The following is a 27709-nucleotide window of genomic DNA, read 5'->3' on the forward strand; positions in this document are numbered from 1 at the left end:
ATTTACTCACCCCTCATGTTATTACAATCTACTTTCCAGTGGAACAAAGATATTTTGCTTTCAAATAATGAGTTAACTTTCTTCAAGTGTGTGTTTTAAGGAAGAAAGAAATGTAAATATAAGCATGTGTAACAGACGTAACTTTTCATTGAACTATTCCTTATTAAATTGTAGCTGAAATGTAATTTTGGGTGAACTGTTCCTTTAAAGATCTGGCTGCCCTGTGCACCCTCGGGGAAGTCACTACAATAAGTGAACTATTTGCCTTTGCCAAAGACATCTGTTAAATTAACATGTGACAACATGTCAAATGCATATTGCCAAGGAAATTCCCTAATTGAGGTGTTTCTACATCGTCTAGCAATGTTTTGTGCCATATTACAGCTGGTTTGATTTGATGTTTTAATGTACGCTTTTACATATAATTCGTGCATTTTTTTTTTGTTTCTCAGTTTTTGCGTGTTCTCTAATGTCATTCTACTGATGTCAAAAGCAACATTTTACCACAAATTGCACATCATGCACATGTAAACAATGAAAAGTTGTTATAATAAAAAATAATAAACCAAACCAAACAAATACAGCAGATTGTTTTTTATTTTAATGCACATTTTCAGGGAAACATTTAATGTATAATTATATATTTCTGTATTTTACAATGTCTTCAATCCCTTTAGAAAAAAATTGCTATGACTTTGGGTAACCAGTTATAAATATGAATTATTAAGTGCAAGCTTACACAACTGCAAGATGCTTTTGAGCAGTAAACCGTGCTGAGCGTCCCCTACATGAGAAAACACTCCCTGCCACAAGTCTCGGGCATAGCAAATGACAGACAGACAATAAAAACACAGTGACCTTAAACTATCTTTGCAACACCAGTTACAGAGTAAAAAAATTAATTTAAAAACATAACATGTAACAGTTTTGTACAGTTGTTACTTTGTGTCGTCTACATCGAAGGACCCTGTGTCGCTTACACTGCCAGAAGTATTTTAGAGTGTGTACATGTGGCGGTCTATATCTAGATAACTGCTATATGTGTGTTATCACATAAGATAAATGTTTGGCTTCGAAGCACAGTGGAAAAGTTAGAAAAGCTCTTTGACGAAAATGACACAGCGTTGGTTTGGCACGACAACGTTCCTTCATTTAGTGCACTGTAGCACATTAGGCCAAGAGACAGAGGTACAAGTACACAGAGAAGGGCGACAGTGCTGTGGCATTCAGCATGCATGCAAACAGAAGGTTAGCACACACTAGCATAAATAGCTAATGCACTAAATGTGTAAAGCAACATTGCAGTCAGTCCCTGCACTATTTACATGGCTTTCATTTATGACACTTAGGTTAGCCCGAACGTTAAACCAGAGATTCAAACGGAAGTAAAAAATAAAAAAACGTCTCCTTTTAGTTTAGGATTGGCAGATTATGTCAACAACAGAGCAAGAAACAGAGCAACACAAGACATAACTATATGACTATATACAAAAACAAAGTCACAACATCCATCATCTGAAAACACAATGCACTTCTGGTTATTAGTGATCAATTCGTTCATAACACCATTGTCCTGCTCCCAAAATGTAGTGAGGAAAGAACAAGGTTAAAGACAAAATTGGCATTTGGGGTCAGTTGCTCTGAGAGAGAGAGAAAGAGAAAAACAGAAATAGTGGTGGGGTGTGTGTTAGAGGTGCAGATGGTGATTAGAATGTTCTTGTATGAGCGTTTTTTTTTATTGTCCCTTTTTGTAATGCGTATAAGATAACCGCCCTAAAGTCTGATTGGAGGAAGTCATGATCGAATGAAAATGTTATGAAGTAAAATGCTGACAGATTTACACTCTGAGCACTTTAGTGCAGGATGACTGTTTAGATCCATCAGGAATACTCCTATTCCCATAGGCAGCAATGGTGAAAAACAGCATATGCAGAGCATTACAATTAAAACAACAGCATTAATTAAGCCTCTGTACACTGCCACTACAAAATGCGACTCCATGTTACATGTACTGAAGCTTATTGTCTGCAAAATGTATTTCATGAGCATGAAAAGTACACTGCGTCAAGAATGCAAGAGTGTTTATGCGTGTTTGTTAAACACAGTGATGTACTGAGATAAACCGAGTAAAATATGGATATTATAAATTCTGGTTATTCTTCCTGTGTAGCCACTGAGCAAAAGCGGTCGAATCTGTGTTCGTTTTTGCATGTTTTTCAGTTCACATTTCGGATTTCAAACTTGCCAAACGGGCGCAAACAAATCTGCTGTTTGTACTCCTGAAATCGTGCTGAAATAACATTCTGCGTCAGGTCGGAATGAATCAATGGAAAGACAAAGCCAGCAGATTCTGCGGGTTCTGCTCAGTTCGCAAGTTGTGCTTAGGATGTGACCCTTGCAGCTTTAAAGGGACTCATCCTTGTTTTAAGGCTTCAGTACTGTCCTAATGGCACACAATGGAAAAGTCGAAGGATTTATAACAGTATGTTCACGTTTCAGCATGTACTCGCACATCTAACACATCTGTAGCAATTCTACATACCAACAAAAGAGTAACACTTTAAAATAAGGTTCAATTTGGTTAAATCATTAGGTAACATGAACTAAAAATGAACAGCGTGAGTAAAAATTTCATTTCTGCGTACACTAATGCATTTTAGCATCTCAAGTTTACTTTATATGGTGTACAGACTGTCAAGTTGATGAAACATGAATTGACAATGAATAAATGTTAAATATTCAATAATAATAAATTAACCATGGTTGCTGAATACTGTAAATTGTTCATAGTTAGTTCATGATACTCTATTCTTAACTAATGCAACTGAACCTTTTTGAAAAGTGGTGTTACTAAGAAAACTAACCAAGAACTGATCTGGATGTCTGAGTGTAGTTAGCAAAGCAGTCTGAAACATCTGAATGATGGCACTTAACATTTTGCAAGCAATGTATTATGCAGTACAAATCTCATGTATTAGATATTGAATATACAGTATTTAAGTCTAAATGCTTTCAGGCTGATGGCATGAAATAGTTCACTTACGTAAGTAAATGTTTTACATAACACTGAAGTTTGGTATGATAAAGCGTTTTGCAAAATGATACGATTTCAGGCATTTTCTCGGCCCTTTAAAGAAAAGAATAAACTTGTGATTGCTTTGAATAAGAAACAAGAAACACAGTTTATACAGAGACCAGCTGCTCCCCTGCAGTTTAGTCAGACCGGCCTAGGTACTCATGCTCTGCTGACCTTAGTATTAAACTTGTTTCCTTTTGAGCCCCCGGGATTCATTGGATCTACAGCAGCCAGTGTGCCGCAGCAGCCAGAAGCAGAGACGACCCCAGGGTGGAGGCTAGCGAGGTGGAGAGGGGCCCACCGTTGAACACCAGCTTGTAGGACACCACCTCCTGCTGCAGGCCGCTCTCCTCGACCATGCAGCGGAACACCCCCTCCTTCAGAGGCAGGTCAGGGGTGGGCGCCAACACACAGGAGGAGCCGGAGATGGTGCAAGGATATTGCTTGACGCAGTTATCTTTCTCCCAGCGGTACGTAGCATGATAGGAGCGCACGGGGCACAGTAGCAGGATGGGTCCATCTTTATCCACTAAAACCTGTTTGGGGATGGTGCTACGTGCTTTATGAGCTGTAGAACAGGATAATCTTTTAGTGTGAGTAAGTCATTTTGAATAAGAATACTTTCATTTTATATACACACAAAGTTTGGGATTTTTTTTTAAATAAGTCTCTTATGCTCACTGAGACATACAGTAAAAACAGAAACATTATGATTTTTTTTTACACTTTTTAAAATGACATATTCTAATATAAACTTATTCCTGTGATGTCAAAGCTGAATTTTCAGAAGTCATACAGCATCATATGATCATTCAGAAATAATTCTAACATGCCAAATTTAATGCCCAAGAAACTCTTTCATCATTATTATTATTACTATTGTTATTATTAATGTGGGCTTAACACATTTTTGTAGCATTTTTGTTTTATTCATTTGTTAAGGAGTTATTTTGTACATTTTTACATGAAAAAAGTTTTAAAGAACAGTACATTTTTTGCAACAATGTAAAAGTCTTTATTTGAAATTATTATTTTCAATTTATTTTAAATGCTATTGCTGCAGACATAAAATGACTATTTGTGTCTGAAGACAGAACACTTGCTCTTCATTTCATTTTTTTATTACTAGGTGTATTTATCTTTTATTACTTTTAGGTGTGTATTGTTAGCTGTAAATCTGATTTTTCAAAAAGAATATTCAATTGCATTAAATGCTGTTAGGTCAGCAAATCCCAGAATAAATATTTTGGTCACACTTTATTTTAAGGTTCAATTCTCACTATTAACATTTGCCTGTTACCAATATTTTTATGTCAAGCAACAGGAAATTACTATATATAGGTATAAATGAATGAAAAAATCTGAAACCGTTAAGAAATGTTTCAAATGTTTCATAGCTACAACAAAAAAAGGCACGTTTGGAAGTCCTTTTGAACAGCCTACCTGTAACATGGCCACAGACCGAGGCGTTGGAGTGGTCAAGGGTCTGAACAAGGGTTCTGATTTTAGGGAGAATATAAAAATATGAGTGTACTGCAAAAGGAAACAACGATGCATTATTGCGTTGGGATATTTGTGAGCCCATATGTACCCAGTGCTAAAGTTGTAGTCTGGTGGGATTGCAGTACATTTCTTCTTGGACACGTCCCACGCACAATATGGATCTCGTGAAAGGATGCATTCCTGGCAGCTGGCTCCGTAGCGACCGCAGTCAGCGAGAGGGATGCGCTGCACCTCAAGCTCTGTGCCAATGTAGAGATGACCCTGGCACAAAGTAGAATAAAGAGGTGAAAGGTGCCATCTGGCTCCTATCAAACATATCTATGTGAACAGCCTTTAAATTACTTTCTGATTGTAAAGTAAAAATAGTCATTTGAAAGCTAAATATATTGCAGTGGAATAATATGTCCTACCACTGCAGGCTAAAATTGGCCTGTTTTAAAGTGAATTAACTTATTTAAAATGTGGGCCTCTTACCTTTTTAGAATCAATGGCCATGTTGATGACGGGACTATCATCATGAAATAAAGAGTACTGTGCTATGATAAAGGCTCCTTCTATGGCATGCAGCACCTTCAGGACCTTTCCCTTCTCTGTAAAGGAGATACAGGAAAAACAGCATTGGAAAAGACACATATTTGAATATTTGTTTGATAGCAGCAGAGATGTTTTTTCATTTATTGGTATAACACCATATAATATAATTATATCCATATAATACATATTAGTGGATATTTAATAGAGCTGCTTATTTCCTTTATTTTTACATTTAGATTACATTTGCCGTATCTACTGTAACATGTTAACATAACTAAAAATACTAATTTAATAACACCAATCGTAAAACTATACGATACTATGCATTAATAATAGTGTAATGCCTAAATTTTAAAACAATTAAAGCAATGATTTTAGTATGACCTGTTATATATTTTTTTATTCAGGCAAAATACAATAGAATTTTAAAATCAGCTATTTGTTTGTCAATATACTATTTTTGAGCTATTTCTGCAGTGAACAGTACCTGTGCCCAGATAAATGATGCTGTAATGTTCATCATTGACAGCAAGGACCGTGTCAGCCACGATATGTGTGAAGTGGTCTTGAACTGCCAGGTCTAGAGGAGCTTCGCCGACCGGGATGATCATATCCTCGATCTCAGGGTGATCCTTGATCACGGTCAGGAGCTTCTGGTTATGAGCCTGAGTGTTATTCCTAAAAGCACACTGGATAAAGGTGAACCAGACTAATTAAAAATTTGGCTCTGCCACCTTTGCTTTGTAGATACATAATTTGATAAATGTTCAGAACGTAATCACACTGCATGTATAACAACATGATATTCAGTTGGCAATTAATTTATTAATTTAGACTAATTAATGTTTCAGTGTTGTACCACTCCAGGACGGGGAATTGACAAAGGCGAGTTGTAGCCCTTCAGCTTGGATGTAGAAAAGGCTTGGTCAATGTCTTCAATGGAGTAGGCACACACTACAGTGGTGTTCCTGTGGAAAGATAAATATGCAAATGGATCTTAAAGGAATAATACAAGACCACGTTTGCAGACTATTTTGGCCAGAAGCAATGATGCATTTGTTTTTAACAGGATCCACTGGTGAGCAAGTGATGTAATGCTAAATGAATTTCTCCAAATCTGTTTCGATAAAGAAACAAATATTTTGGATGGCGTGAGGGTGAGTAAATGTTCGACTAATTGTCATTAGTTATTGAATTATTGCTTTAATCGGGTATAGATAAATGTAATGAGAAAAGTACAGCAGCAAAGCACATACATTACAGTTCTGGTTAATGCAGTTATTTTTTAATGTTTTGACCAATAACATTTTACTATACTTAAATCAATTAAATAATAAAATAAAACAATAAATATAAATTTGGTTGTGTCAAGTGCAACAAGATCCCCAACGTGTTAATGAATAATATGAAAAACGGATATTCATTCAGTGATGTGCTAATGAATAGGTTTACCTGTGAATGTAAATATAGTAAAAAATGAGTGCACTTAGCATGCATTAAGTTTCCAAAATCGAACCAATACTGAGAAATTAAAACAATAAAAGATGTAATATTTACTGATATGGCACCAATATTTGCATATACCTTAAAAATATAAGCTTGACGTGAACACAATTGGCTTTGAGTAAATATCTATCAGAATTATTTTTTTTGGTGTATAATGTAGTCTTGCTGGAGGCATTATTTCAGCAGCCCATGTCTTCCTACTCACATTTAGACTGTACATCTGCTTACCAGGCATTGGAGAAGATGCCGTATATCAACCCAGTGCGCTGATGAGAGGACAGAACAAAAGCCTGCTTGAAGTTATTGTAATGTATAGGAGTTCCAGCTTTTCCACACATCACACGTGCCTTCAGAAACGTAGTGAAAGAGTTCAGCAGCATGTTCTGAAGCCCTCCCTCATCAACCTGAGCCATAGATGCAAAGGTTATCAGAAACCTAGAGCCCGCACAGCAGAGTATATGAAGCAAGAATGCATAAAAGATTGTTACCATGCAGACTCGTCCTATGCGAGCCCTGTATGGCTCTTCATCTAGACTGGCTGTAATGTTGACCTCACTGAAGAAGAAATAGATCTCATTCTTGAGTTGCTCTTTGTGTGGTATCACAGCAGCTCCTGCAAACTGTGGATCTGAGGGAGATGGTGAGAGCAAATGCATTATTTTAAAAGAAACTTGCATTAGTCTTGGAACCTACACCTTGGTTGAAATTAGATTTATTAAAATTTTTAAAATGTCTTCTCCTGTTCAATCTAATATGCAGAGATTGAATTTGTCGTTTGTGAGTTGAGTTCATCAAAACTGCAATCGCTGTAGTGCTGCCATCATTATTGGTGTTTAAAACATTCATGCACATTCACTCATCATGAATGACATAAGACGATTCAAAAGCCTTTCATTCACTGAATGCTCAAAGTGACAATAAAGACTGAAATAATCACTAAAAAATTATGCTTCAAAGAAATAAAAAAAGTTAGCTTTGACATCACAAGAATAAATTATATATTAAAATAATAACTAGTATTATAATAATATAATATATAATATTTCACAATATTATGTTTTCCCGTTTTTGATTAAATAAATCCAGTCTTGGTGAACATGAGTAACTTATTTTGAAACTTTTGATACACTATTGAAATATTTGACATATTTTTTCCCGAATTTTCAAACAAACTCAGTTTTACAGTACTGTACTTTATCAGATTAAATAGTAAGATGACATAGCATAGGTGAATCCATTAGTTCAGTCCTTCATAAAAAATCTTTGCTAATGCAGTTTAGATAACAACTGTCAACTCACTCAGTAACCATTTATTCTCTGTCTTCAGCTGCTTTTTGGAGCCATATGTGCGATGGATAGAGCCAGTCTGTCCTGCAACCGCTGACAGAGCAGAGTACAGATTCCCATCTAAATGAGGAAGAGAGATAAGTATATCCATCAGCCAAACCTCTGTGACTACAGTTCTGTCAGCTCAAAGACTCCCTTAAACTTTGATTCAGATTTAGCAATGTTTGCAATGCTTTGATGCTCAAACTAAAAAAGAGGCCTGTGAGCTCACACACAAAGCAATTTCATGGCAGCGCTGCTTCGACTTCCTACTGACTGACAGTTAGAGACATTGTTACGACATGCTACTTCTTTCGGAATCAGTGTTGACCTTTCAGCTCTGCTTAGCTCGCATGGCATATAAAATTCTCCATTTTATACCTGACATTTAGAACTTTAAAGAGGAGGCAGAGAGCTCTCTCCGTCTTATGGTACTATAGGAATTGTTGTTCTTTTTGGAAGTTGTTGTTGATCTCTGTTTTCTCAGGCACATCATTTATATCCGGTTGTAAAATAAAATTCATAAAACTGCATTACAATCTAATTAAAAACATAGTAGTTAAAAACAAATGACATTCTCTCTCTTCTTCCTTGCACGATATCTTTTCTCTCCCTTTCTTCATTCCCCTCCTCTCTCTCTACCTGCTGACAGACTGATGGAGCGCTGAGAAGGGAAAGGCGCCAAGATGTTAGATGCTGTTGTTTCCTCCGGCATGTCCGTCAATGCACTGTCATTTACCTGGGTGAGAGAGATGATGTGATTATTCACTGCTTCTTAGCCTCTTCATTATAAAACGGCACAGGCACTGCAGCACTTGGAGAAATCAGGCCACTTTTTAGCAGAAAAGATGCTGAAAACTTTTTCCCATAATTTTATTCATATACTAAATGTGCGTTCCACATTTCAGGATGTTAAACTCGTATTTTATTGTATTGCGTTCCGTTCTGTCTGGTTTTCATCCTAGGGAAACTATTAAATGGTTGGGTTATAAATCACACCCACGGCAGAGACACACTAAGGTTATGAAAATGTGCACAATAATACAGAAGCAGTTAAATAAATAGCCTGAATTCTGCCAAAGCAGCTGAGCTGGAAGGGAAAACTTGTCTTATTATTCTTTTGCTCTTTCCTGTAATCCCCCGAAAATGCTAAAGCGATTGAAACAAGTTACATTTTATAAGTGTCTTCACGACAATTTGAGTAATTAAAGGAACTTGAAGTGTCTGCATTGAGCTGTTGTGGCATGCATGTTCTTATAGATAATTTGGCCTTCCTGCTTCTCAGTGCAATTGCAATGGCAAAAATCAAGGGTTTGATTCTCGAGGAAAGCAAGATTATTGATTAAATAAATGCAATCTAACTTGCTTTGCCAAATGCATACATGCAAATATAGACACTAACAAAGGAAGACACTTTTTAATATAAACCACTTTAGTAAGTTTGCTTACAAATGGAGTTTTATATTACTTTAGGACAGTTAGTTGCATATATATTAAATTGCAGGTAAGGCATCTTACCAGGAGCCAACATTTAGGAGCACCTGCTCGTGTCCCACACACCACGAACGAATCGCCAACTCTCTCGATTACTGTGATGAAATTAGCGCACTCTTGCTACAGAAAGATGAAAAAACACAATATGCTTCAATGTGAAACATATAGACATCATATATTATAAACTATAGAAACAGATATAGTTGCTAAACACAGTGTGTCATCCAGTGTGGGCATTTTTACTTTTTTCAATACTAAACTGGATTTTGTGGCCATAATCAAGTCAATCAAGTTTTTTTTTTTTCAGAATGATTGACTTAACAACTCCTAACCACCATCTTTATTTAGATAATTAAAGAAACCCATCACTCATCAGTTGGCTGTCTGTGCCATTACCCTTAAAAAATAGCCTCATTCAGTCAACTCTTGAGTGATGACCTGCTCATCATGGATGACTATTTCTGTATATGTCGAACCAGGGCAGTGAATCCAGCCAGGCTCCATCTTGCATAATGAGGAGCGTGTGGGAAACATGTTCGCAAATGCTATGATTACAGTTTCAGAATTCTGTTTTTATTCTAATCCGGCTAAACCTGGTGAGTCTAATTCGCTCAGAAGGTTTATGAGAAATGGATAACTGGACACTACTCGTGGTTAGATTTGTGAGTGCGCTGAATCACTCGTCTTAAATGAGTTGAGATAATCCTATTCTCACAGCAACTTGAGGTCTGAATTGGCTGAATATTGCGAGATTGAGAATATCGTTCCTCTTACCTTCCATTCTGGTGATTTAGAGACACACGTCTCTTTTGCGTTCTCATCCATTAACGAATTGATCTGTGAGCACATCAAAAACATACTGTTCATGCTGCCTTACGTACATAATAATGTAGTGATAAATTGTTCTCATCATGTTAAAGCTGTATTCTATAATTACAGTGAGGAACAGCTCATAAAGTGTTATGGTGACAGTAAAATGATAAGAAACCGTAACTGTCCCTCCTTGGCAAGAAATGCTTGCTTTTATGCATCCACAAGTAATCGTTTCAAGACAGCCTCCATTATAAACCATTGTTCTGCTCCATAAATAATAGCACGTTTTTGCTACTTACTGAGTACCAGCTATCTAGGTCAGGATTTAGAGCAGTGATAGATATACTTTGGCTCCAGGTTATTGTGTCAGCCCCCTACCTGCGTGTCATGCACTCCTTTATCACTGAAGGTGAGCTTATAGATGACCCCTTGGCCCCCCACGTACAGGACATCAGTTTCCTGTTGGTGGTAAACCGTTGTGTAGTTCTCTGGTTTCATGAAGCGAAACCGAGGTGACTCTATAGAGAAATTGACAGAAATGCAGTGTCTAAAAATGTTTCTGGCAGTCTTTTAATGTATGTATTCGCATACTGCATGAATAAATAATGTGTGACTGTGAAAATAGTAGCTCCGAACAGCCGGGTTGCAATTCAAAAATGGGTCACAGGGAAGAACTACGCAAAATGCAAACAATCAGATACAACTAGACATAGTTAGGATGGCATCTTTTATTTTTGAGACAATAGGCTGCGCAACCAATACTTTGAAGAAATAGTTCACCCCGACATTTACTCACCCACAGGCAAAAGCAAAAATGTAGATGAGTTGGATACTTCATCAGAACAGATTTGGAAAAATGTAGCATTACATCACTTGCTCACCAATGGATCCCCTGGTTGCCGCCAGGATGAGAGGTGATTAAAAACATCACAGTGATCTACAAGTAATCCAGTCCATCAGTTATTACAGTGAATTGAAAAGTTGCATGTTTGTCATCATCATTAAGATGGTTCTTGCGATATACTTGTCCATAATCCGTAATAATGCTTCATGCAGTGAAAAAGTGCACCACCTTTGTTTCCATTAAATACAATCCACCAACATCTTTGTTTAGAATTGTTTTGGACTGTTTACATTTCATCTGTGCATATTTCAGCCTGAATCAGACTAGACAGAAAACAATATTATGGATTAAATATGGATTATGGTTTATACTTTACAGAATGTTATGGTTAATGTCAGCTATCTGGATTCTTAATCGGCACCCATTCACTACAAAAGATCCATTGGTGAGCAAGTGAAGTAAAGCTAAATTTATCCAAAGCTGTTCAGATGAAGAGACATTCATCTACATTTTGGGTGAACTATTCTTTTAACAACAGTTAATTTTCCTTTTCAGCTTGTTCTATGTAAATCGTTTTGCATATTGTAGGAGTTACTAAATGCATGTAAAACACCACGCTGTATTATTTAAAGGATTGATTTTCACTCTGAAACGGGTTTTGGAGCGAAATCATTTGAGATCTAAATGATTAATTCAAATGCCTAAGCCACTTTCGTGGGTGTTTTTCATCTGACCTAAATGAAGAAAACGGTCAAATGTGGTTGTCAGGGGTAACGGCTATGTAAAACTAGCAATTATTTTCACCGCCTTCTATATAGCGGAGATTTGCGATCGTTTCATAAAACTAGCACGTTGCAACAGGTGTCTGTCTCGGTCTGCGCCGGTAGAAATTTCATCTTAATCAATAACTGGCTATTCGAAGCGGGGGCTGGCGAGGTCGAAAAAGCCTGCAGACCGGTCTGATCCGGTTCCTATTTGCATACGAAGGTGTAGTTTTCCATAGCACGGTACTTTAGTTTATGAGATTATTTGTCTCGCCATCGCATCCTCCGTGGCTTCTCGGAAGACGTGCGCTGAATTGAGGATTCGAGGAAGCGTCGTTTTGCTGAAGTGGGCGGTCAGGTCCTCGTCGGAGACTCGCATCGGTCTTTCTCGTGGCTTTCTCGTGTATGTAATCGCAGGTGGTTGTAGTATCACGCGACACCGACGGCGATGACCGTGAGACATGTCGATGTTTTCAAATAAATGTGAATCGCGTGACCCATGTTGGCCGTGTATCGACGTAGAAGGATGCGAACGTGCTTTGAATAAATAACAGTGGTAGGTTTCGTGGAATTTTCCATGGGCTATTCTCTTCTGCGAGTGTGTTTTTTCCTCGCATCGCATGTTGTGCCCTGAGTCTTGGAAATGCATCAGTTGCTGCAGTGCCATCCTTCCCGTTAGCTCGCGCACCTGCATTGCAGCTCTGTAGATTGCGTCCTATGATTCCCTTAAATCAAACCCCCTTGCAGCGCATCCCGAACGAAAACGGCGTCCGAATCAGCAAAGTCATTCAATGCATTTACGAGTTTATTTAGCAAATTGTCGTTTCCGAAAATGACTTATTCCCTCGCCCTCAGGAAGGTTCAGGGGCTTGTTTACTCATACATTCCAAGCGGACTACTCGCTTTTGAAATACAATACCGACACGTCTTAAAGATATGTTGCTATGGATACACAGTACAGCATCCTTCTACGAACCTTCGGTTAGATACGTTTATTTACGACGCTGGCTTCATCGCAATCTGCTTAATTTGTACACATTGTCAGTAGGCTACTTAACTGTATTTTTTCACAGTTTTCTAATATATAGGCTTATAAACTCCTAACCACGATTAATATCACGTATACGTCATAAAATGAAGTCATGACGTGCATACGAGACTCAATCGGTTTTTGTTTTCAAAACAGCAATGTAAAGCAATCAGTGCCCCATCTTGGCCTACTTCCATCTACTAACAATGCGATCCGACTTCTTCTGTTTCTTACGTCCTAATCGAATCGGAAGTCTTATTACGCAGCGGTTTTTATTTCCCCGAAGGGGGAACAGAAGCCGAGCGATTTCTGCTTTAGTGCGAATAAACATGAGAGACCAAGAACGAGAAAATTCCAGAACTCTCCACAGAATTAATATGCAAATGGAAACAATCGCACCGAAGAAAATTAAAGTCTTACCCATCACGGTGAATTTCAGCCGGGGGGAGTTTTCGGCCAAAACCATTGAGAAAAGGGTCGTTAGTGCGAGCAGCTTCATGTCGTTCCGCTACGCTTTAATTGCAGTGACGCCACGGTAATAAAAGTCTCGTCTCAGATTAAGACCGGTGGTGTTTTGCAAGAGTGCGCGTGTGATAAGCGGGCGCCGCCTGTCCCTCACCAGACCTCTCTGAGAATCTGAGGGCTAATTGCCTTCACGTCACACTTTCTGAAAGAGAGAGAATGGAGCGAGCAGACATGCGCTCACAACAGCGATCCCCCCGATTGACATCTCGAGATAAAAGCTCAACGCTTTTTCCTTTATTTGTTTACATGCGGTGCGTTGCGGATAACGTATTTCGCTGTAATGCATTTGGGGGATGTATAGGATACAGTGTTATGCGTTGTCGGCTGGAGTGAGAGGTTGCGTTCTGTCGACAAGATCGACCCTCTGCCCTCCTCTGGACCCCTAAACTTGGAATGTAGATTCAAAAAAAAAAAATTGGGGTACAAAAAATGTTGCCCAAATTGTTACCCTTGACCACAAAACAAGGAACACGACTATGTTTGTAGCATTAGCCAGCAATACACTGTATTGGTCAAAATTATAGTTTTCCTTTTTGTCAAAATTATAGGACATTATGGAAAATCATGGTAAATGAAGATATTTTGGCAATTTCTAACTGTAAATATATGTAAATTGCAGAACTGTGAGTCTCTGTCCTTTCCTGTACACTCAGACAACAACAAAAAAAAAAAACTCTACATGGCTGTCATGAGTAAAAATAAAAAGGGGAAGTGTTTATTGCAGCATTCACTTTAGATCTGCTCAAGTTTTTTTTTTTTTTTTTATGTTTTAAGCAGTAATCACACAGTTCCTTTGAGTTTATGAATGCACTGGCCAATCAGAATATCCCAGATTAGCCATCGCTGAAGCACCATAGTTTTGCTCAGTGTGCGTCTTGCTGACAGTATTTCCGCACTCTCACAGAGTGCAGATGAATGTATGAAGAAATTAATTTCACAGTGTAGACATTATGAAGGGAGTTCTTTAAGCGTCCTTAAACATGCTCTAGACTCAAGTCAGCGATAATGGTACTGTTCTTTGATAACGTGAAAGTTCTTTGCTCTGTTAATTTCTGTAGTCCTGTATAATTTATCTGCTATAATTAACTGAATTCACTAAATTTTACTGTAGCAATTAAAGCAGTAGTAACTTAAATTGTGATCATACAAATTCAGCTGTATTATAAATATTTTATGAGATGACACCCATATCAGAATCAGAATCACTTTATTGCCAGGTATGTTTGCACATACGAGGAATTTGTTTTAGTGACAAAAACTCTACAGTGCAACACGATAACAAGACAAGACAGATATAAAGAGAAATATGTACAATGGTGGTTGTAGTATCACGTGGTTTGTAGTATATCATTGCCTAAAACAACAGGTTTATGATGTGTGCAGTTAGTAAATTAAATTAGGATATTTTTAGCTTTACCCTAGAGTTGGTTCAATCTCTGCCTATATGCTTCTAGAGATTGCAGTAATACATAGCAGTAAAAAATAAATTGAAATAATCCTGAAAGTATGTTGAGATAAAAGTTAAAGTGTACCCCTATAAGCCCAAGTGGGCCCTGCCTGACCTAGTATTTTAACCTTAAAATCACCCAAAATTTTTCACCCTGCTATTAAATGTAGATTATTGTAGTTTGTAGAGAAATAAAGAAGATTTTAGTATCTACATTGTATAACTATATATACATATTTATCGCTGTATATATGAATGAATGCCTGTGCTGTTTTTAATTTGATAATTTTTAATATCCCCATTTGTCTAATTAATTCAGTCAAAACAGTTTCGAGGATAATTTTGTCTCAATTTTGTATTTAATTATGTATGTACGTAATATATATGTATGTACATTTAGATCATACAGTAAATAAATATGGGAAAAAATGTCTACCCTGGTGTGCTGTACATTTTGCTTTGTCAGGTCTTGCCAATACTCAGATTTTTGACAGAATCAGCATTTAGGATCAGCTCGCTCTGCGTCTTGCCCAAGTTATTGTCCTATTCATCAAACTCATCAATACTCCTGAAGCTCAGATACAGTAAACCAATGCATCAGCGGAAGAGCGGGCCTGAAGAGGCACTGACCTTTTCTTCTTTCTCATTCAGTGTTAGACTGAGCATCAAAAAACAACCTTTATCATAAGTAGTTTCAAATGATATAGCATATGTAAACTGATATATTTCAGTTTTAAAGCTTTTAAATTGTGCAGCCTTTCAAAGGTACAGGCCATCATCTGATTTATGGGTCCCTCTTTTGCTCCACCTAGTGGCTAAAAGGCGTGAGATCCATATACTTTTGGTAGGCCACATAGTCCCTCACATTTCTATAACAGTCTATAAAAGGGAGATCTGAAAACACTGTAATCACACTTTACAGTTTGACTATAGGATCATGTTGACCGCACAAATGCATTAGTAAATAATAAACATAGTGTAAAAATTATTTTCACTCAGAAATGCCTAATACATTTCATAAATAACTACAAAGTAATTAGTAAAAAAAGAAAAAAAAATCTAAAAATGTGCTAAATGTTTTTCTGTTATAATAGTTACAAAAATAGTTTGATATTGTATTGTATATCTTAATAAAAAAAGTATTATTTTAACTGTTACTTTAACTTAAAATACAATTTTAAGTTAAATTGTAATACATTTTTGGAGAATAAGAAGCATTTTTTAATTTGATTTTAGTACAAGATTCTGTTTGTGGGCTGAGCACATCTGTAGCCAGACAGACCTATATAACAGATTGAGACATCTAGAGGTAATCCTAAAGGGTTTAAACCACTGGTCATACACGTGATTATTATCTTTTTTTTCTGGGTTATTCTGGGCAGCAGCAGAAATGATTTGCTCTGACTTACTCTGTCTCTCTCTCTCTCTCCCTGCAGAATCCAGTTAAAGCTTGAGAACTGTCTGTCCAACAAATCAACGGCCTGCCTAAAACATCACTGTGAGTCCCCCGTCCTTTCCTGTACGCTCAGACAATAATCTGTCATCAGCGTAATAAAACATACCCCTCACAGATCAATTTCACTTTGTTATTACACGGAAAAAACGGCGTAAATACTTTAATATCAAACCTAAATCGTAGGTAATCAGATGAGAATCAACAGGGGAAAATTACTTCTCTGTTTAACAAACAAGACAGTGACTGATGCAGATAATTATGCAGATTTCTCTCTCTCCTGACACCGCCGTAACATCTCATGTCATTTATCCTCCACGATCAAATGAGCTAAAGAAAAACTGCAGGCACTCAAGGTTATAGGTGCTGCATTGATGAAACAGATGGAGCTTACATCTGGATTATTTTATACTGCATACACAGAGTAACAAAGAGGTGATCACAATGCCATTTAAAATTACCGCTGTCAGCTGTATTAATGAACCTCCCCGCAAGTTGTTCAGACTTTCAGAAATTAATTTTTACCTAGAAATGAACTTGAATTTTTAATGAGGAGGTTTAAAATGGAACACTATGGAGTAAAGATAGCAAGATGAGATCGTTTTCTGAACAAGCAGACTTGCATAGTCTTTAATAATCCAATGCAAAACATGATAACTTACAAATGCATTAGCAAAAACATTAAAATGTGGAAATATAACTTATATACATTACATAAGTTGCAAAGCATCTTAGGTAAATAACCATGTGTGGTCATGACATTTGTGCATAGCCATTTCACTTGATGTTGTTAAAAAAAAATCACAAAAGACATATTTGAATGACCCTGCCAAATGTTTGTCATTTTACAGCAACCTATAAGAATAACGGCTGTAATGTACAATAAAACCACACACAATATATAATACAATAACGCATTTCTGTCATTAACGTATCCATTTAAAATCCTTCACTTTTTAAAAACATATTAGTTTACTTATTTTCTGTTGTAATGCTACAAACTACAATAGACATTTATAGGCTGTTAAGACTTCTATAGCAACATACATAGTTCTATGGGTTATACATTTGTGCAACAAAAAGTTACAATATCTAAACTGCATTCTAACAGTTGTCAGATGCATCATTGTGTGGCCTGCTCTGGTTTAATTTGGCAGTGAAATGAACATCTCTAAAGGCTAACTGTACCAGAACCCTCTCAAAGGAAGAGATTTTATTCATTATACTAAGAGCTGTGAGCCTAAAAAAATCAAGCAATAACACACCATATCAAGGGCACACCACAATAATATCCAACAGTTATTTAATTATTTATTAGTGGAATATTATTCCACTACACACACGCACACACACATATATAATATTTTTTTAATTATAGCTATTGGACAATAAAAGTATTTATTCTTCTATTATTGTTCGACTTTGGCATTGCTTAGCAATTTTACAGAATTAATTATTGATTAGATATATCTTAATTCTCCACTAAAATGTAATTATAATAAAGAGTTAAGTTATTAAACCTACTTACATTAATGTCATCAGGCCTACAAAATATAAATGAGATTATTATTATTATTATTACTAATTAAAGTTGAGTTACTATACCTATTTACATTGTTGTCAATCAGACTTGTTGTGTTATTATAAGGCTTTGTACCTTGTTGTGTTGGCAAGCTGCATTATGAATGAGCAGTTGCTCCACTATAAGAGTTACTACAGCTTTAAAGGCTCAACTAATTGTAACCGTGACCATGAATTCTCTATTCCAGCTCAAATCAGCTTCATTGTGAATCTCCCAGTGTCCCCACCATCTCCACCTCCACCCATGGAAGATCGTGGCACAAAGTCTATAGTGGCAGTGTGTTTAATCTGACCTTTGCTCTGACTCCAGAAGAACATAAACACAAAACAGATCGCCACAGAGCTGAGGAAAGAGAGAAATCCCATGGTGGTAGCAATGATGAGGGTTTTCGCATCAAATGGGTAAGGACTTGACACCCGTGCGGAGGAGTTGGTAGAAGGGGGTAATGAAGTTTCCATCCACCCCTCGTCTGAGAAATATGACGCTGTGCGGTTTTGTGGAAGCCCCTCCACTTGCAGACTCACGGAGATGCTGTCGTTGCCTGCTGCATTAAATGCAGTACATAGATATGTTCCACTGTCCTGTACTTGGGTGTAACGCACCTCCAAGCTCCCATTAGCAAGCACTCGTACTCTCCCGACAGAGCTAAGTGCAGTCTGCTGGGCTGACAGCCAAATAATAGAAGGTGATGGATAGCCGTCTGCTTTGCAGTCAAACCGTACACTCATGCCCTCCACTACACTCACATCCTGCTGCTGCCGATTTAGAATCTGCGCTTGTCTGCAAGTAAATATAACCGGGAGATCAGCCTCTGAAAAGTCACGAAATGCCTTCTTGTGCTGATTTAGAGGCGAGCAGGTAGGTTGGCGGCCATCGAAATCCAGGCGCCGCCGCCTTCGCATGACCCAGAGTAACCTACAGTCGCAAGCCAATGGGTTTCTGTCCAGCCTCAGGGTCTGCAAATTCCCTACAGAGTGGAAGACGCTTTCTTCTATTGTGGACAGACGATTCGAGGACACATTGAGCAGACGAAGGTGGACCAGACCCCTGAAGGCACCCGGCTCAATACGCAGTAGGTTCCCACCAACTAGGTGTAACTCTTGGAGCCGCAGAATCTCCCCAAGAAGGTTGCCCTGTATGGAGGTGATGGGGTTGTAGGACAAGTCAAGGTACTGCAGGTAGGTGAGTGGACGCAGCGCAGCATAAGGTACAGCGCTGAGGTTGCAGCTGCTTAATATTAGGGTGGTAAGGTTGAGGCCTACCAAGCTGTTGCTATTTAGCGTCTCAAGAGAAGGCCAGTGGAGGATCTGCAAGGTACGCAGCTGGTGCAGTCGGCGGAAGGCATTGTTGGGCAGGACGCTTATGGTCAACTTACGCAGACGTAGCTTGGTCAAGCTCTGAAGTTGCGACAGAGCCTCGGTGGGGATGGAGGTTAAATTGCTGCGGTCCACATTCATCTCCTTCAGCGCCTGAAGCCCAACAAATGCCCGTTGCGAGATAAACACCAGGTCATTTTCTCCTGCATCAAGCTGCTGTAGATTAATCATGTCCCGAAATGTGTAATCCAGAAAAACCAGGATCTCATTCTCACTGATATCCAGACGTCGAAGGTTGGAGAGACCAGAAAAGACTCCAACTGGGAGGATCTTGAGCCGGTTGTTCTTAATCCTCAAGTATCTCAGGTTCTTCAGCCCCTGAAATGTTTCCACCTCGATCATAGAGATTATGTTCTCACTTAGGTCCAGGTCCTCCAGCTTTGACAGGCTGGAGAACTGACGCCTGGCCAGCGTTTTCAGCTGGTTTCTTGAAAGATCTAAGCGTTTGCCATAGTTTGGTAAGCCCTCAGGCACACTCGTTAGGTGTCTTGAGGAGCAGTTGACCTCCAAAGTGTCAGGGTAACATGTGCATTTCTGCGGGCAGGTGAGGTCTGCAACTGATAGATTTATGCACCACAACAACAGGACTGTCCATGCGCCCCGCCGGCCACACAGATCCATGAACATCTTACCTCCTTCCTGCAAAAAGAAGAAAAAAAAGATAATACTTTTTTTTTTTGAAGACATTCTACTAATAGTAAGTAACTTTGCAACAACATGTCAATCAGCAGTCATTAGGGTATTAAAAGACTGCTTAATATCTTTTAACACTTTATTTTTGTACACAACATACAACATACTATGAGAAACTGTGCAAATATGTCAACTGCTACCCCTAAACCTAACCTGAAAGTCTACTCTGAGAGTAAATATACATGTAGTTACAAAATAACAAGAATTAGTTGACATGTAATTGCAAAGTTACTTATAGTTACCAAAATGTCTAAAGTAGACTATCAAAATAAAGTGTAACCAAACGGTCAGTGATGTGTCAAATATGAGGAAACATTTACAAAAATTAAAAGTAAACCCTGTTGAAAAAAATATATGCTGCATATGTTGGTTAGGTATGAGCATGGCAGCTATTCGTGAGCTGGTATAAGCTAGTCACTAGCTTCTGCACAAGACCAGATCATAACTTTAAACTTGGTCATGACCAAATAAGGACCAGTTAAAATCAGCTCAAACCAGCTGCCGGCCTTAAAGCATACCTAACCAGCATGTGCTCTTTTTTTCAACAGGAAAGTTATTAGAAATGTAATCTTCGTAAAATAATTTTAATTCACAATCTACAGTACATGTGGGTGCATTGTTTTTCCGTGTATTTCCTCCAAAACATTAATGCACATTAAGAAAATAAAATGTTTCTCATAGAAGAGGTCACTTTAAGTCATTTTATGTATGAAATGCATTTCCAATTATGTATTTTTGAATACATTAATAGACATGGACAAAAAAAATCAGTGTGTTGCCATTAACCCAAAGGCATCTTGACCAATCAAAATGAAACTACTAAGCAATACTAGGCATTAATCTACAAATACAAAAAGTATTTTCTAGAGCTATAGATGTGAAATAACCAAATCAGAAGACAAGCTTACTTGCTTTCCCCATAACAATTTTTTTATGTCTATTTCACCAAGGGACCACTTACCAAGGGACGTTTGTGGTGCCAGTTCTCATAACCAGATGTTTTCAGGTTGGTATCTATGTTGGGCTCAGAGGTTGTTGAAGAAGCATTTAGTCACATTTAGACGTCACACTCCAAAAAACCTGAAACCAGAGAAAAGAGAAGAATCAGCAAAAAATGATTGATACTGTGTTATGATGATTGTACTAACAATGCTCTGCTTTTAGACAGACCGACTGATCCAGACACAGCTGAAGTTGTAAAACAGTTTTTCATTCAGTTCTGATTAAGTGCAACAGTGGAATGCTTTATACCTGTTTGGGTGTGAGACTGTCATTTGAAAGCACCATCATTAGGTAAATAAAAATGGCAGGCCATGTGACAGCTGCACAGCAACACGCTTTTTTCCCTTTCTACTGCTCTAAAGCGTCTGATGTGAGATGACAGGTGTGCAGGGCACTTTCACTATAGTCCAGCTTAACCTCATGTCACAGGGTACAGGTGCCCAGGCCTGGACACAAATTAGGAATTACCCACCCAGCATGAACAGACATTTAGTTTAATGGATAGAGCTGTGCCAAATGACATTAAACAGAACAGAACACTGGACTGCTAAATAATATGTGCATGGAATCGTTTCCACCAAAGAATATGAAATATAAAAGGGTATTTGTGACTATATACATTTCTGACATTTTTGCAACTGAAAAAAAAAATGAATTGTGAGAATAAAAATTATGTATGTATGGAAAAACTGATTTGCATATAAATTAATTCAGCATACTCAAACTGAATCGAGAGTAAGATCTGAACATACATGCATTGAATTAAGAGTAAAACTGCATCTAAAACGTAACTATTACAGCAATATAACCTTACACAACTTGCACTGAGCTTGCAATGCAATGGACTGGGATCTGAGATTGAGATTTATTCTTTCAACAAGCGTCTTCTGTAATTTAGTTTATTTATGTGTTTGTTCACTGAATGCTAAATGTCTCATGCATCTGCTGAAGTCGATGAGCAGCACAGTAATCGTTCATTTATCATTATCTCACACAGTTTTTATTTATGGCTCGCCTCTAAAAGTCTGCTTATTAAGAGAACATTCTGCATCATAAAGATTTTTTGCTTTAATTTATTATTATAGGTAAACACTTCACACATAAACCTCAGTAATGGTGACAAATAAAAAGTTAAATTAAGAACAAAACTAAGCTTTAAATAAAATATTAGAAAGTAGCAGTGATAACAAACATCAGGATAAAACAAAAACCGCAAACCATGTGAAAACACTTTTTTAAAATGAGAAAATTCATCTCTAAATTATCACATTAACACCTGTTTTGTAATACTTAAGTTACATTACTTCATGAATCATAAGTTTACAATGAATTTGTAAACTTTCCAGTAGTCCTATAATGAATGAAACAAAATGGGTATAAACTCCTACCTTGTCGTGACAAATGATCTCAATTAATGCAGTCCTGCATTACACCTCTCCCACTGCTTGCTTGCTTTTTATAGCCTATTCACATGGGTCTGGGTTTCTCACATCTCCTGTTTACACACAAAGCTTCTATTTTGAACTTGTTCCTGCTGAAACCACTTAAAATGAGGTTGACTTGTTTCCCCGAATCCAGTGTCGTCCCCTGTCTCTACACAAAGGCCTTATACTGGCCAAATAAGCTGACTCATAATGCTGTATCTAGCGAAAGGAGAGAGAGAGAGTCAATCCTGGCTTGGCTGTTTTGACACCATATTGGTTTTCTACACAGCATAGAGCCTGGCTTACACAAATTAAAGGTGCGAATCCCTCTCTGTCGACTTGTGAAAGACACGGTGCAGCAGGTGTACGAGATCTGAACATGGAGGTGTTGAAAGTCATTTTCTGTCTCCTGCCTATAACATTTTCACACTGTCTGACAGCTAAGCTCATCTTTAATGAAAGCAAAAAGAAATGCAGTTTAAGTGATTTGATGTCAAAATTGTTTACAATTATATATATATATATATATTTATTTATATGTAACTTTTTTGTTCATTAACTCTGTCAAATAAAACATTTGTGGCCCAAACTCTTAAGAAGATGCCTCTTAGTAAAACTTTTGCATAATCGGCTACCCCGACTGTCTACATACCAGCTTTGGCAATGCTCTTATCTAACAAACAACACTCCGCCAAACATTGAGTGTGCCCTTGTCGATCTGATGCAATGTCATCACAGTTAGCCAGCCTTCAATAAGCTAAACACACACACACACACACACACATTGTGTTGTTTTCTCATATTGGGCCTGACTTTCATACTTTCATGTCAACAATCAAAACTCATCAGAGTCAGGCAGGCTTCATTAGGTTACAGTAAATGACATGGACCTTTGCCAGGTACTATAAACAGGGGAGCAAAACCTTTCCTCTGCTGCTGTAGCTGTTCCCCTGACTCCATTAGAAAACCACAACACTTAAAGCCTCTGCAGTCTGACTCCAATTTGCACTTCACTGACTCCAGCCGTGCAAATGGGCTTACAACCATGCCAAAAGAAGTTCTATTGAGTTTTAACTGTGTATTTTTGTGCGAAAAGGTCAGGAGAGGGAACGTGCCAAGCAAACAGATGAGGAAATCCAGACATTTTGAAATAAATATTTAACATTAGGATATTCACAAAATGCCAGCCAAACCCACAAGAGATTTTATTTTTATCCTTATTTTGGCTTATCTTACACTAACCGTGCCTGAACTTGCAGGAACTCTACAGTGACAATATCAGAGGTCTCTGACCTGCATATTTAGTGCGATCTCTAACCCCTAAGTGCATCCAGGGAATGTACTTCACCTGTCTCTCGGAGCCTGTGCTATTCTGGTCCCAGCCGGGTGAAAACTGCCCAGAGCTGCTCTTCAATCTCCAATTAGAATTCCTCACATCAATTCTTCACAGCAACAATTGCAACTCAGTGAGAAAGAGGCTGTTTATGGCTCCTGGCCCTCCACCCCCGCCACAGAATGCAGCCATGTGAATGAACGCAAGTATTAAAAGCTTTCTGAAACAGGTGTTGTTTAGCAATGGGAGATGATGACAGATCTTCTGGACATGGAGTATTTGTTCCCTTCGAGCTTGCCCGGGGAACGGAAAAATAAATATAACAGAGAAGGTGAGGTTCACACTTGGATGCACAAACCACAGATGCTTCCTCAAAGTGTTTGTATTTCAAGCCCACAGTGAATTTACAAGACACTTCTACTCATCCTTCTGTAATCCGCCTTTTGCTGAAAGCCATAAGGATGGAGTTTAAAGGCATCTCTGTTGTTTGCCTGCTTGTCTACCATATAGACAAGCATTTACAGTCTAAGAGATGAGTGACTGATTTTGCTGCTTTAGTCTAAATGACTGTGAGAAGAAGATAATGTGACAAAATGTATCATTATGCATTATCATTTTTGTCCTAAATTCACTTGAAGTATTTAAAATGTATTTTTTTATCATTTATTTATTTAGACAACAGTATTGGATTTTAATACTGGACATCTATCTGTTACCAGCCATAACATCATAATTATTGTCTTAAAGAAACAGTTACTCAAAACTTAACATTTTCTAAAAACTGACAAATCCATGATCCATGATAATGCTTTCTACAGTAAAGAAGTGCCTTCCCCTATTGTTCTCTCACATCAAAATCTACCAACATATCTGTTTTGAACTGTTTTTACTTACAGTGTTTGATCTGAACTTTTTTTACTGGAGAAAGCAATATTATGATGGGTTTTTTCATTATAAGCACACACCTCTTATACAAGACGAGACATTAATTGATGGACCAGGTAATGTGGATTATTTGTGAATTATTATGATGTTTTTATCTCTCATTCTGACGGCACCCATTCACTGCAGAGTATCCACTGGTGAGCATGTGATCTAATGCTAAATCTATTAAATCTGCTGCAGTTGCATGAACATTATTTAGTTTTGTGCAAGAAAGCAGAAATAAAACTAAATTATAGACACATAATCGCTTTAGGTACTGCTCACAGAAAAGTATCTAAAATGCCTGTTTTACTCTAACAAACAAATATGAATGTTCATGCTTCTTTGTTTTTTCATTAATAATGTGGAGCAGCTGAGAGAGGTCATGCTGGGTTTAGATCACAACAGTCTGAAGGACAGATTATGATAATTCAGCTTTGTGCTGGTCACTTTAGTCAGTGCATGTACATTGTGTACCCCAAAGAGAATCAAACATAATACAATAGGAAAATATGTGTGGGAAAAAAAATGAACCTGAGTTCCTCTCACATGTTCCTACTGCCTGCCAGAAGGCAGCACACATACGAGTACCAGTGTTTTAAACAAACTTCAACAGAACTTTTCAAGGACATTCAAGTAAGGTGACCTCAGGCTAAACTGAATGCATTAATGTAACTGGGTCACTGTACATGTGCTCAAGTTCATTGTTAATTTTAGCCATTTTGGATGACGAACATTTGCATATACTCCGTATAAAATAAACATGTGAAACATGCAGCAGCAAAAGCATCTGCAATTCAGTAAACATGCTGGTGGGACTGTGAAGGCCCCGATTCAGATTTCATTCCAGTGATGTACTTGTCTTGAAGAAGAGAGAATAAATCAAGTCTGCGTCCATTGATTTTAGTGTGATTTCGAAGAGGTCACACATATGAATGTGGTTTAGGCTCATATGTCATCTGTGAAAAGCTGAGAGTCTGTTTCACCCACGTATGTATTAGACGTCCATAGATTTTAATCCATCAATTGAGGTTGCAACCCAGTCACGCTGACAGATTGCCTCCCATCCAGGGTCACAGATCCAGCTCACAACTGAGACGTCCTTACAGGAAAAATAGCTATTGCTTAGTTAAAAGATAGGTCTGGTCTATTGGGAAATTTCACCAGTGAGACCTCTGCATCTGGCTGCGCGTTGTAATACAGGACACCCATTAGCAGGGTCATATGGTGCCCTGGATAGTTCAGTGTTTAAGCAGTCCTAAATAGGTCTGTTTTAGGGCAGCAGGATTACACAAAGAATCAGGATGATGCTCACAATGTGAGGCAGACTTATCGGGGCCCCAAATCGCAAATTTAGTCCTGCTGTGGTTTATTAAAATGGCAAAACTGGTCAAAACAGGGCATCTGCACCTGTTCGGTGATATTAAACCCTGCTCCAAAACGACCTCATATCGGCAGACCTCATAAATCACATGCCGTTACATATGAGGGCGTGATGAGAATGTCGAGTGACCAAGCAAAACAAACCAGTGATCAAGTAAGTGCTTTTACCACTCCGCCCCATCAACCGGTGATAAATCAGGCCCTGCTGTGCATTACAACTCTTCTGATTAAAGTGCTCATCTGGACCGGCCCCAAAGCTTGCGCTCCTTTAGTGCTGGCTCACGCGGGGCGCGACGGGAATTTGCCGTGCAGCACATCATTGGCGGTGCGGGATGCTGTTTGAAATCTCATTAGAAAGAACTTGCACAGTTGATTAGTGCTAATTAAGCCATCTATGACTGCCATGCATCTCAAAAGCCTCAGTGTCCATGCGACCTGAGACAGAAAGCACAACACACCTGGTCCGCACAGTTTGAGCTGACCACTGGGGTCCCGGCTACTATTTTTAGTTGTATATTTGACTCCTAAACGAAAAGCTATCACATAAGTTATGTGCTTCACAGGACTGATCTGGACCTGTCATGTGGGCTTTAAGAAAACAATGCAACAGATCTATCTATCTATCTATCTATCTATCTATCTATCTATCTATCTATCTATCTGTCTGTCTGTCTGTCTATCTGTTTATGAGTTAGTGAACAATGCTTTATCAGTTAATCAATTAAAGTTAATAAATGAACCAACTAATTAGTCTGTCATCTACTTATTCTTTTTTTAATCTATCTATCTATCTATCTATCTATCTATCTATCTATCTATCTATCTATCTATCTAGCTAAAGTCAGTAAGTCTAATCCATGCTCTGTCAATCAATAGTCAATAAATCCATCCATTTATCTAACTATCTGGTTAAACCAATGCTTTCCTGTTCCAGCACAAACTAGCTGCTATTTGTAGGCAAACGATTGCAAGCATATTTCTTTTTTTAAGTTTATAAAAGAAACAAGGGCAAATCCATTTAAAAAAATCATTCAAACGTTAACACGTCTTCTACAATATCACGTCTACCTTGGAAAACAACGTAAATAAAATGATTTGATTACAACTGTATATGAAAAGCCGTCAACTTTATTGTGTTTTTGTTTTTTTGTTTTTAGATTGAAATAATTGAATATAAAACAAATGTTTGGCATCCATGTTTGAATGTGACAAAATGAGTTACTTCCAAATTAGTCGTAACCCTGAAAAACTCCAAGCAAACATAGTTTTAAATATAGTCTGCATAAACTATCGCAAAAAAACACACACACACACACACACACAAAGCGGAACTCACCCGCTTCCCTTACGATATCTGCATGGCAGCGATATCATAGCTCCCCAAGTCTCTGTCCATCTCGGTTCGCAGATCCTCACTTCTGCACGATGTCCTCTAACATCGTGCTCAGAAAGACGACGAGCATGTCTTGAGACAAGACCCGAATGTTTTTAATCGCTTTGCTCCTTCATTAATTCCTTCTGTCTACGACACATCCCTCCAGGGTCTTGTAGGATAATTGTAAGCTTAATTTAGGCTGGCTGTTCTCCGCGCTGACGCTCCTCTAACTTCCAGCTCCCACCTGCCCGTTTCGGTACGAGTGAACATCCGAACCCCAGCGGTTTTAGAGAGCAGATCGG

General features: G+C 38.0%; 2 protein-coding genes across 3 annotated transcripts; both read right to left on the bottom strand.

The window, feature by feature from the left end:
• Window positions 1-579: 579 nt before the first annotated feature.
• On the bottom strand, window positions 580-13586 carry si:ch211-113g11.6 (uncharacterized protein LOC559008 homolog). Its single transcript, XM_043260787.1, has 14 exons — window positions 13311-13586; window positions 10631-10770; window positions 10214-10276; window positions 9464-9559; window positions 8588-8684; window positions 7919-8026; window positions 7108-7247; window positions 6848-7023; window positions 5973-6081; window positions 5601-5802; window positions 5054-5169; window positions 4668-4840; window positions 4520-4575; window positions 580-3644 (listed from the first exon to the last, which is right to left on the bottom strand). Exons 1-14 carry the CDS (start codon window positions 13387-13389, stop codon window positions 3298-3300), a joined length of 1902 nt encoding a protein of 633 aa, XP_043116722.1. The 5' UTR covers window positions 13390-13586; the 3' UTR covers window positions 580-3297.
• A 3327-nt stretch (window positions 13587-16913) lies between these two features.
• On the bottom strand, window positions 16914-27706 carry lingo4b (leucine rich repeat and Ig domain containing 4b). 2 transcript variants are annotated; one of them, XM_043260788.1, is made up of 3 exons: window positions 27369-27706; window positions 20928-21046; window positions 16914-19912 (listed from the first exon to the last, which is right to left on the bottom strand). In XM_043260788.1, exon 3 carries the CDS (start codon window positions 19898-19900, stop codon window positions 18086-18088), a length of 1815 nt encoding a protein of 604 aa, XP_043116723.1. In that variant the 5' UTR covers window positions 19901-19912; window positions 20928-21046; window positions 27369-27706; the 3' UTR covers window positions 16914-18085. The 2 variants fall into 2 exon arrangements, with proteins under 2 accessions (XP_043116723.1, XP_043116724.1); XM_043260789.1 differs by lacking the exon at window positions 27369-27706 and adding an exon at window positions 22357-22531.
• Between the last annotated feature and the right edge of the window lie 3 nt (window positions 27707-27709).

Source organism: Puntigrus tetrazona, chromosome 16, assembly GCF_018831695.1.
Source record: "Puntigrus tetrazona isolate hp1 chromosome 16, ASM1883169v1, whole genome shotgun sequence".
Classification (NCBI taxonomy): Eukaryota; Metazoa; Chordata; class Actinopteri; order Cypriniformes; family Cyprinidae; genus Puntigrus; species Puntigrus tetrazona.